Source organism: Cataglyphis hispanica, chromosome 11 (genome assembly GCF_021464435.1).
Source record: "Cataglyphis hispanica isolate Lineage 1 chromosome 11, ULB_Chis1_1.0, whole genome shotgun sequence".
Lineage (NCBI taxonomy): Eukaryota > Metazoa > Arthropoda > Insecta > Hymenoptera > Formicidae > Cataglyphis > Cataglyphis hispanica.
Window position 1 is genome coordinate 219241 of NC_065964.1, and position 12679 is coordinate 231919.

General features: G+C 32.0%; 1 protein-coding gene across 1 annotated transcript; it reads left to right on the forward strand.

Moving 5' to 3' along the window:
- Nucleotides 1–391: 391 nt before the first annotated feature.
- LOC126852895 (uncharacterized) lies at nt 392–1546 on the forward strand. Its single transcript, XM_050598177.1, has 2 exons — nt 392–609; nt 745–1546. The coding sequence occupies exons 1-2, from the start codon at nt 392–394 to the stop codon at nt 1544–1546; spliced, it is 1020 nt and encodes a 339-aa protein (XP_050454134.1).
- The last annotated feature ends 11133 nt before the right edge of the window (nt 1547–12679 follow it).

Below are 12679 nucleotides of genomic sequence, written 5' to 3' on the forward strand. Positions count from 1 at the left end.
GCCAGGATATAAGATATCGGAAAGGCTTGCGCAGATCATTTACCTGTCGATCATCGCGCGGAGCATTACGGATCTAACGATACGCGTCGCGGATCAAGACGGACGATTGCTCGATCTTCGAGGAGAAGAGATCACCATCAGATTGCACGTACGACGGCGACAAAATTAGCGTGCGATACATGAGATGCTCGTGTTGAACGACTCGAAGAAGAACGTGAGAGATAATAATATCTTTACGGTGCCGATTGATGATACCATCCGATCATTATCACTATCATCATCATCATCATCACCATTAGGTTGCGCTAAAAAGACGAGAAAGAAGCTCAGCGCGTCGAACATTGAATTTTTACAATCTTTGGGCTTCGCGGTACGAAATATCTGAGAAAACATGTCCGACATCTTTAACATTGGAGGCGAGCCGGTCTTTGACGATCGTATCGTCAAAATCGAGACTCACACTTACAATCCGTACGCCAACACAACGTTTGAACACAACGACAAGATACGAATACCCATACAACAACAGGATCTGTATACATTGCCGTATGAGAGTTTTCTATACATTGAAGGAAAACTAACGCTAAACAACCAGCTGAAGGATCTGATGTAACTCTGGGAAATAATTGCATTGCGTTCATATTCGATGACATTCGATACGAACTCGATGGTGTGGAGATTGATCATAACAGAAATGGGAATAACTAGCACACTCAAGAATTATGTAACGATATCATTCGATAGAACCGTAATTATGAAGAATCCCGGCTGGGATGCGCAGAATAATGCGAATGAATACTTTAATTTTGGCGTACCACTCTACATGTTATTGGGATTTTGCGAAGATTACAAACGCATTGTGATTAAAGCTCGTCGCGAGTTGATTTTAATACGATCGCGTAACGACAATTGTCTGATTGGAAATTTGGCGCTGGAGCCTGTGATTAACATATTCAAGATACAATGGCGAATGCCACGCGTTATATCGAACAAGGTCAATAAGCTGTCGATGCTGCGCGCCTTGGAAAGCGAACGATATCTCAGTATGGGTTTTCGCTCGTGGGATATGTACGAGTTTTCGCTATTGCAGCGTACAATCAAACATTCGTGGGCCATTAAGACCGCGATTCAGCTGGAGAAACCGCGATACGTTGTCTTCGCTCTGCAGACAGGCCGGAAAAACGTCATGTCCGAGGAGACGAATCGATTCGACGACTGCAAATTGAACAACGTGAAACTTTATCTGAACTCGGAATGTTATCCGTACGACGATATGATCTTGGATTTCGATAAAAACAGATGGTCGATTCCATACGACACATACCAGCGTTTCTGCAAAAATTATTACGGATACGAGTATCTCGAGCCGAGTCTCACCGTCACGCAGTTTCTACGCAACGGTGATCAATTCGTGATCAATTGCTTTCGAGAAAACAAATCAGTCAAGAGCGCAACCGTGGATGTAAGATTGGAATTTGAATGTAAGGAGAACGTGCCGATGAATACTATTGCATACTGTTTCACCATACACGATCGCGTGATTTAATACAATCCGTTGACCAATGTGCGCAAAATCATCTAAGTGGGGATGAGACGATATAAAACCTATAATGCATTAGGATCAATCGCAGTTTTCTTCTCGACGTGCTGATATAACAACGTTATGTCTGTACCAACGTTCGTGGACGGATTCTTTGTCGGGATGAAATTTGTCGTAAGGGAGGTGGCGGTGCTGAGAAAGGGGACCGTTTTAGCGCATTACATATTTACATGTCCTATACCATGGAATCTTCTCACAAGATCCGACAAATCATGTGCTTCCTGGCTGATTGCGAATCACCATGGATTACGATGTGAAGACAGAAACGTGCCGTACAACGCGGCTAAACGTTTGATTACATCGGCCTTGCATATGCTTGGTACAGAAGAGGATGACGAGACGCCGACTCTCGTGTACGTTAAGGGATGTCAGAAACGAGAATGGTTGGTGGATTTGCTTGAAGGTTATGCGAGAGAAAACCTGATTATCGAGACTTTGGATGTTGATTATGAAGATATTGATTCTTTAAATAGTCTAGTTGTTGCTAATACTATAAGATGTGGAAAACATGTTAAAAATTGCGCATTACAGAATGTATTAAAAATATTTAACTGGTGGTCGCAACGTCAAAAAGAATTGCGATATTTTTAAAAATAAAAATATGTAAACATTATTAATATGTTTTATCTCTTATTCTTCCCACTCTTTTTCTTGCGAGTCGTTTCTAAGAATTGTTTTCAATTGGCTGCCTCTCCCTTTTCCTAAATTTCAAAGCATTAATCTCCCTATCACATGATACTTTTAAAAAATAAGCGTCACGTATACTTGGTTTTATACGATCAGTGTCGCGTCAACCGCTCTACTTCTCATAACCTAGAGAAATGTATTCTACTGAAGGAAGCAATATGAATTATTATGTTCCGATTGAGAACGTTAAAATTCCGCCATGTAAGAAGGAATGTAACAAGTAAGTTTTGATTAACTTAAAATATTTTATATTTTTCTTAAATAAATTTATTAAAATATCCTTTTTTTCATAATTTTTCATCCGAGCATCGTTGCGCAGTTCGTATACTTGGCAAAAGATACGCCTTAATCTCGACATCTACAAATATCTGAAAATTGGAATAAGCATTGGGGCTATGTCTTGCGTGCAATTGGTTCTTGGCGATAATCGTGGCAATCAAATAGTATTGCCTTTTGAAACGTGGAAATTGCTGATGCAGAAACGTGCGGACATTGAACGGCTTCTACAGACGTCTCAACCTCTATTGCAGATTCGAGATTTGACAATCAAAGTTGTTAAAATATCTGATTCGGATATTATAAAAATGACTTTGTATAATAATTCTTTATATATGAATCCATCCATTCTAATACATTTATTTGACTTTGAAAAATGTATAGAGTATATGTATTATTGGTTGTGCGAAAATACGCATATTGTGAACAAAAAATTTAAACAATTTGTTAGAGTTTTACAGTATAATAATATTCGTAATGCGAGCGATGCTGTAAAAGCGATACATGAAAATTATATATTTGACAGCGAATCTCTCATAGATTGTGAATTATTAACGTGCGCTATGAATGATATACTTTACGATGCTTGTAATAAATGAAAAATACACATATACTTATTAATAAATATTTATATATTACAAATGCTTATCCATCTTTTTTTTTGCTTTCCTTGCATATAAGATAGATATACAACCGCGGCGCGACCGGTGAATGAGGGATAGCGCGAGGCGGTCGTAAGGCGATGCGTTCGAGAGGGATAGCGCGAGGCGTTTATAAGGCGATGCGTTAGAGAGGGATAGCGCTAATGGTTGCATGCATGTGAAAAATTGTATTAATATTAAAAAAAGTATTAATTATTTCTACACCTCCTTCTTTTCTTTTCTCGTCTTTTGTTATCTGCGCCGATAAACGGTTATTCCTAAAAAAAAAAATTCTCAACGTTCAGACTGCACGTGTAATAGATGCTATTTGTTTATAATGTTTATAAAGCAGCCGGACATCGGCACTCGCCTTTGTATATACGCACCGGTTTAAACATGCCCCGCTCCCACGATAAGCGTCTCTTCGACTCTTCCGAGAAAAAAATTCGTTTCATACCGCACGTGTAATAGATGCTATTTGTTTACAATAAATATAGCAGCCGGACATCGGCACTCGTCTTTGAAATATGTCTGCTCCCGCGATAAGCGTCCCCTGCCCGCGCGACGTCATATCCCCCCGCGTCAGCAAGTTCCCCGCGCGGCTTTCCTTCGACCCCCCTCAGAGGACCTGGGTTAGAACCGGCCTATTATTCCTACTAAACACAATTATAAATTAATAAAAATTTTTAAGAATATAAATTTATAATAAACAAGTGTTTATACGACCAAACTGGCAATTTATTGTTTGATTATTATATCACGACGTTTCGACCATATGGTTTTGGTCCTTATCAAGTGAAACTAAAATAACAATACAATAAATAATGATAGTCATGTTACAATGAAATAAATAGAATTAAGCACTTACGTTATAATTAAAAAGTAGAAAGAGAAAAATCGGAATGTCAAACTGATATTGTGTCAACCACTATGTTTGGAATACTGAGATCAACTAAACGACCTTTATTAATTTATCGTATATGTTGTTTAAATTCTCTGTATCTTTTTGAGAATTAATAGTGTTGTCAAATTTTTTAATAAAAAACATTTCAGCTATTTCTCTCTTTCTTACATGTTTTTCGTTATGTAGAATATCAGGCGCTGACCAATCGAAGTCATGATCAAATTTTAATTTGTGTTTGCTAATTACGGATAGATTACTTTCGTACATTTTTATATTATTACAATGTTCCTTAACTCGGGTGTTTAAGTGTCTTTTTGTCTGGCCAATATACGAAGCACTACAATTCTTACAATTTATTTTATAAACAACCTCCGTTCTATTGCTAATAGGCAAACTATCCTTGCCACGTTTAATCAATGAATTTAATTTTTTAGGTATATTGTAAACCACTGTAAATCCCATATTTTTAAGCAACCGACCAACATCAACTCAAGCCTTCGACAAACGGTAGTGCGATGTAGGAGGGTTTGCCTGTACCACTTTCCCCATTATCCAGAATGCCATTGTTCCGGTGTTTCAAAAAATTCAGTCTCTTACAAATATAACGATTTATAATGTGTGTCGGAAAACAATTATTAAGTAAGATCTGCTTCACGACATCAATGTTTTTTCCATGAAACTGATCGTCAGATAATAAAATAGCATGGTCAACGAGATTAAAAATGGTGTTCAACTTATATTTAAAAGGATGGCTCGAATAAAAATTTATGTATCTATTGAAACACGTAGCTTTTCTATACCAGTTTGTTAAAATTTTTCCGTTGGAACGGATAACACTGGTGTTCAAAAAATTGATACATGAATCCGACTCTATTTCATGTGTGAATTTTAAACGTGGATGATAACTATTGAAAATCAAATTAATCTCGTCAACATTTGCACGTGGAACAATAGCAAAAATATCATCTACGTATTTATAATATACCGCAAACCCAAGTAGACTCAAACAATGTGTCTCCAAATCATCCATCACAATATCTGCTAAAATAGGTGATAACGGAGACCCCATAGGGCTGCCAAAGATCTGTTCATAAAATTTTCCATTAAAAGAAAAACTAGTCGAATCGAGAATAACTTCCACTGCATATAAAAATTGAGGCAAATTAAATTTTGTGTTTGGAGCAATGTCATTCCAACGTTTTTCGATAGCGCGCAAAACTAACTCTTTAGGAATGTTAGTAAATGTTGTTTATAAAATAAATTGTAAGAATTGTAGCGCTTCGTATATTGGCCAGACAAAAAGACACTTAAGCACCCGAGTCAAGGAACATTGTAATAATATAAAAATGCACGAAAGTAATCTATCCGTAATTAGCAAACACAAATTAAAATTTGATCATGACTTCGATTGGTCAGCGCCTGATATTCTACATAACGAAAAACATGTAAGAAAGAGAGAAATAGCTGAAATGTTTTTTATTAAAAAATTTGACAACACTATTAATTCCCAAAAAGATACAGAGAATTTAAACATCATATACGATAAATTAATAAAGGTCGTTTAGTTGATCTCAGTATTCCAAACATAGTGGTTGACACAATGTCAGTTTGACATTTCGATTTTTCTCTTTCTACTTTTTAATTATAACGTAAGTGCTTAATTCTATTTATTTCATTGTAACATGACTATCATTATTTATTGTATTGTTATTTTAGTTTCACTTGATAAGGACCAAAACCATATGGTCGAAACGTCGTGATATAATAATCAAACAATAAATTGCCAGTTTGGTCGTATAAACACTTCTTTATTAATTTATTTACTGGCGACATTTTTAAAATTAAACATAATAAATTTATAAATTAATAATAAAAAATAAAAAGGTTCCTTATTGCTGCTGCTGCTGCTGCTCTTCTTATTTTTTTAATTTACGCAGCAATTGTTGCATCGATAGCTCCTATGCCAAAGAAATATTTTTTAAATCTTAATTAATATCTTCTGTAAAAATTTATATATATTTATTAATGTGCATTAAAAATTTTAGTTCTTATTTTTAAAATAATTAAAAAAAATTAAGTAGCTTATTATACAGAATGTCCCAAAATACTCTACATAACAATCATGAGCGGATAGAGCACAATAAACTGAACAGGAAAGTCTTTTACCATTTTTTTCTATAATGCTTAATGAAGGAGATATTATTTAGTAAAATCTGATCAATTAGCGCCGACTTTTTGCCGGACGCACGACAGTGAGCCGTGCGTTTGATAGTGGTGCGCTGCCGCGAATAACAGCGAAGTATTCACGCACACTACCAAGTGCGCGGATCATTGACGTGCGTTCGGCTAAAAGTCAGCGCTTTTTGGGTTGACAGGCGAAATTTTACAACTCCATTATTAAGTGTTATAAAAAAATGATAAAGAACTTTTCTGTTCAATTTACTCTATTTGTTCATAAACATTGTCTAGGGTGCTTTAGGACATCTTGTATAAAATAGAAAATAAATCAAAGATTAAAGTATAACATCCTTAACAACACACATGTTCAAAAGATGTGCAGAGGATATACAAAGACGTAAAGATATACAGAGAATGTAAAACATTTGCGCTTTTGAACAAGTGTGCTGTTAAGAATACTTTTAAAATATATGAACAATAATGAATAGATTTGTTACTTACGCGACATGATGCGTCTTATGCAGAACGCTTCTTTCTGTATTGTCTGAACACTGTACAGTATCTTCATACCGTACAGTGTTCAAACAATACAGTATCTTCATACTGTACAGTACGATATTTTCTAATAACATTGATTTCTCTGTATCAAAACACATTAGTCTCTGTATAAAAAAATATTATTCTCTTGTAATTGTGAGTGAACGTATTTTTTATGTTTGTGAAATCTTTATCCTCAAGCAAAACTTTCAAATTTTTGATTGTAAGTCATTCTTTAAATAAAATTTGTATATATTTGTATAAATTTGTATATATTACATTTTTATTCTTCTTTTAATTTCATTCTTTACTTTTTTCATTTCTCATTTTACATAGAAATATGCGATATATCAAAAAAGAAACCAAAGCGAAGCTTTGTAGACTCTTGGCTAAATGACGCTCGCTTTAAATCTTGGATATGCAAAGTATCCTTTGATGATAGTCTTTTTAACTGTATCATGTACAATAAAAATTTTTCATGCAATTCGAATATTTTAAGACATGCGGATTCTGCATGTCATAAAAATAATATTAAAAAAATTATTTAATTCATATTAGCGATATAAATTTGCAAGAAAAAAAACACATAAAAAAACATTCAAACAACAATGGTTAGACATAGAAGAATTTAAATTATGATTACGCGAAGTTCCTAATGACGTTAACTCATTTTTTTGTTCCATTTATGATAAATCAATTGTTGGCGGTTTCTCACAAATATATAGACACGCAGAATCCAAAATTCATAGAAATAATTCTAAAAAAATACAAATACAGCAAATGAAAATAACAAATCAAATGAAAATCTGAATACACAAGATGAATCGCTTTTGTCGTTTGATGAGCGAAAAAAATATGCGGAAATACCGCATATTTTTTTATGATATGCCGCATTAATTACTGAAAAAAATATACTTCATCATATTGCAAAAGAAATTCTCAATTTTTATCAAAAAATTGGAAAAGATAAGGTATTAGAAAGCATGAGTATGGGTCATATAAAATGTAAAAATATTCTATCAAATGTTTTGTATCCAGTCGAGACTAAACGTGTAGTTAATAGCATTTAAGATAATAAATTTTCTGTTTTTTTTATGAAACATCAGATATATGTAATAAAAAATGGATGACGTTTATTGTTCGATATGTTGATCCTGAGACTTTAGATGTTCGGTTTCAATTAGTAAAATTAATTAATATTGATGCAAGAGATTGTAGCGCGGAAAAATTATTTAATGCATTCCAATCTGAAATGTATAAATTACAGATTCCATTTTTAAATATTCTTGCTCTGTCATACGACAATGCATCAGTGATGACAGGAAAACATTTGTCTTTTAAAAAAAAACTTGAAGAAAAATGTAAAAATTTGTTAACATTTGCATATCCTTATTGTTCTGCAGCATTGGCTGCGCACGCTGCATTCGCTAAAATGCCTGCATTATGCGAGGAATTTCTTAGAAAAATAACTACTTATATTAACACTAATCCAAAACGTTCAGCTATTTTCAATGAGTTTGTTGAATGTTTTCAAGATACTAATTGTAAAATTTTGAAATTATGTGATACTCGATGGCTTTCACATTATTCTTGTATTGATAGACTTTTTGAGTCATGGGATACAATAAAATATTTTCTCAATGAAACTGTCGTGAGCGACCAATCAAAATCTGCGGAACATTTATTGTCTATCATGGAAAATGTTGATACAAAAGCCTATTTCCTATTTTTAAAATATGTTTTAAATTTTTTCAATCAATTTAATGCTTTTTTTTTCAAGCTATTAAAACTAGAATCCATTTATTGCAACCTAGATCTGTTAATTTTCTTATAAAAATTTCTCAAAATTTTATAAAACCGGATTTATTAAAACATCTGCTTGTAAATTTAACATTTAATGATAAAGAAAATCACAAATCTCTGAATGATATTAATTTAGGACCAGAATGTGAACAATATTTTAGAAAAGTTAGTGAAGGAAGGACATGCAGATGTAACAAATATTAGACAAAACTGTTTGCAGTTTTATCTAATTGCTGCTGAAGAAATTAGAAAAAGATTGTCTGTTAATGATGCATTTCTATATAAATTAAAAGTTTTCCAACCACAGGCATCTTTGTTTGATGATAACAGAGAAACATCCTTTAATGATATTTCTTTTATTGCAAAAACTCTAGGTGGTTTTGATGAAAATTTAGTTTAAAGAAAGAATGGTTTGCATTAAATTCTAATTTTGCTATTGAAGGAAAACAGAATCTTTCATAATTAAATTTTGATAATATGTGGAAAAAAATTTTAAAACGTTAATTTAATGACATTCCTAAATATCCTAATTTAAAATCACTTTAGAATGCTATTAGATACTTCCAAATTCAAATGTTGATCCGGAAAGAACATTTTCAATTTTATCGGATTTGAAAACAAAAAAACGAAATAGATTTTCGTCAACTTATATAAATGCTACTTGTGTAATCAAATCAGCGTTAAAAGCAAAGGAAAAAACAGCTTTACAAATGAAAATTGACGAACAGCATTTATCTCTTATGTCAGCGGATAAATTATATAAAAATTCTGAAGAGAAGAAAAAAATAATCTTACATTATATGCTGCAGATATCGATGATGATTACTGATCCTTCATTACTAATATTGTGTAATAATATATTATAAAAAAGAGTAAGCATTAAGAATATTACGTGTATAATGAACATTATATCTGTAAAAGATATCACACCTGCAAATGACAGATACGTAAAAAATAATTTGTCCGTAAAGGACATCACACTTTTAAGCAAGTGTGTAAAAAATAATTTGTCTGTAAAGGACATCACACTTTTAAGCAAGTGTGTAAAAAATAATTTATCCGTAAAGGACACCACACTTTAAAGGAAGTACCTAAAGAATAATTTGTCCGTAAAGGACATCACACTTTAAAGCAAGTGTGTAAAAAATAATTTGTCCGTAAAGGACATCATCACACTTTTAAACAAGTATGTAAAAAATAATTTTTTTTCTTTATTTCTCCTCCGTGTAATGTGGTATAATAAGGCTCTAGGCGAAGGTCCACTTTGAAAAACTGAACGCGCTATTGGTGATACCCCATGGATGGTGTGGAAAATCACCATTCATTATTTTTTATCTATTAACGAAACATACCGCAATCAAACGTTTGTATATCATTATTGTGCAAAAGACTGAAATAATTATTATCATACATATCAGGATGTCCTAAAAATTTTGACACACCCGAAGTATGAAGGTAGATTGGGTCAAACTGAGTCAAAAAGTCCTATACCATTTTGCAAAATTCGCAATAGTTTTTGCGTTATTAATTAAAATATGTGAGCTAATGAGCGCGTTGGAAAGCAACAGACCGGTATCGGCAGGCATGTACGACGGATTACTTGTGTACATTTCTTAGCAACAAAGATATCATCTAAACAAGAGGTGACTCCACCTCTCGCTTAGATAATGCTTTTCAACCGGCCTACTGCTCATTAGCTCACATATTTTAATTAATAACGCAAAAACTATTGCGAATTTTGCAAAATGGTATAGGACTTTTCGACTCAGTTTGGCCCAATCTACCTTCACACTTCGGGTGTGTCAAAATTTTTAGGACACTCTGTACATATATTTTAAATATAAAGCTTGTTAACTAAAATAGCTTGTTAATTATTATTAATATTATCATTTATTATTATTATTAATATTATTAATTTTATTATTATTATATATTTATTATTATTACTTTATGTAAAAAATATACATCGATATTTTTTTATAAAATTATATCAAGCGGTAGCATCGCGACGCCAAGTTCATAAAAAAAACGCCAATTATAAAAGAAATCTGTCTGGCTCGTCAAGAGTTTTGCCTATGTACAAGGACCGCGGCGCTACCAAGTAGCTTATTCGGAGTTTTATGTCTATAATATACTTTCGATTAAAATATCTCAGGAACTAGAGCCGTAATCAAAAATCTAACTATACTTTTATGATATAATGTGAATGCAAGCTTTCGATTGCGACTAATTTAAATAAGATTGGTGCTGTCAATCCTGAGAAATGATATTCGTATATAGCAATCGTGAGACTTTTTTCTCGGATAAGTTTCAGACTCACGTACGTATGCTCGTACGCACACACGCAAAGCGATTTTGTTCATCAAGGGGCATTCACACTATTTACGTTTGATTATTCTTTTGTATACACTCTTTTATATATAATAAATGAGAGAGAGAGAGAGAGAGGTTTGTATTGTATACAAAATTTTATAAAGTTTTATATAAGAACGTCAGAAAAGATATAATTATAATTAATTAGTCTACTAAAATTTCAATTTATTAGTATATGTTCATTTATAAATTTAAAAAAATCATATACTTTACAAGAATTGATATTATATAATTTTTCACATTGGAACAATGTTCAAAAAATATGTACCAATTGTGATGATATCTCATTTGAAAAGACTGATATAATAAAAACAGGAAGTATTATCATTTTACAGTTATTGTTATTTAAAATTAGTGATACAAAAATTATTAAAGTAACAGATTTAAAAATTAAAGCTGTACCTACGAAAAGATAAGTATTGGTGCGAATATATATAAAGTCATTAGTGGAATTTTTCATCAAGGTAAAAGAATAACTGATGGACATTATGCAAGCATAGTACGTGCTAAAGATACCGAGTGGCAATTAATAAATGATTTAAAAGTACAGTAGTTGGCCTCGAAATGCTAAAAACGCATATATATTCTTGCAGAAAAAATATAAATTTTTGCAACAAGCAATGAGATCAGAATAAAAAAACCTCACAACGGTAAAAAAAAAGTACGCCAAGTACATAAAAAATATTTCTTGTACACAACAGAAAGTTGAAAAGACACTTATCTCTGAAAAATAACTAATAAAAAAATTTTTCTCTAAAAAATAAAAAAACTAAATAAAATCAATAATTAACTGGCCAAGTATTTACAAGTAATTCAGTTTGTAAAGATTTGTAATTTGAAATAGTAGATATCACAAAATCAATTTTTGTAGAAGTGTTTTAGACAGGTTTACGACGTGTTTTAGCCATGTTTACGACGGGTACGCCAAGTTTTTATATTTTGCTTTGTAAGTTTGTTTTATACGCGCGCCCCGACTCAGAGTTTACGAAACATTTTCTTTCAAATTATACATCCTGTAAGATATGCTTTGTAAATCAAAAGAATTCTAATTGCACTTAACATTATATGATTTGATAGTATATAACACCTTTAATAAACTCTAAAGTAATGTAATTTGTGATATACTATTCAAAATTGAACTTATTTTGAAAATCATTCTGTTAATAAAAATTAAATGTGTTTTAATTTTAAGGAGAAAATCTGTCTAAATCACTTCTACAAAAATTGATTTTATCTACTATTTCAAATTACAAATCTTTACAAACTGAATTACTTGTAAATACTTGGCCAGTTAATTATTGATTTCATTTAGTTTTTTATTTTTAAAGAAAAATTTTTTTATTAGTTATTTTTCAGAGATAAGTATCTTTTCAACTTTTTGTTGTGTACAAGGTATATTTTTTATGTAGTTGGCGTACTTTTTTTTACCTTTGTGAGATTTTTTTATTGTGATTTATTTATTTTCAATATTTTTATTTCTTTTTTTACAAAATATATATCATTATTTTCTCTAAATATGTATCATTATTTTCTCTATAAAATATGTAATACTAAGGAAAGCTGTAAAAAAATCATTTAATTATAACGCTGAAATGTAACGCATAATAAGAAGCGCGAGTACGGCGAGTAGCGTGCCCATTGTTACCCGCACGTCACCTTCGTTGCCTACTCGGTAAGAAG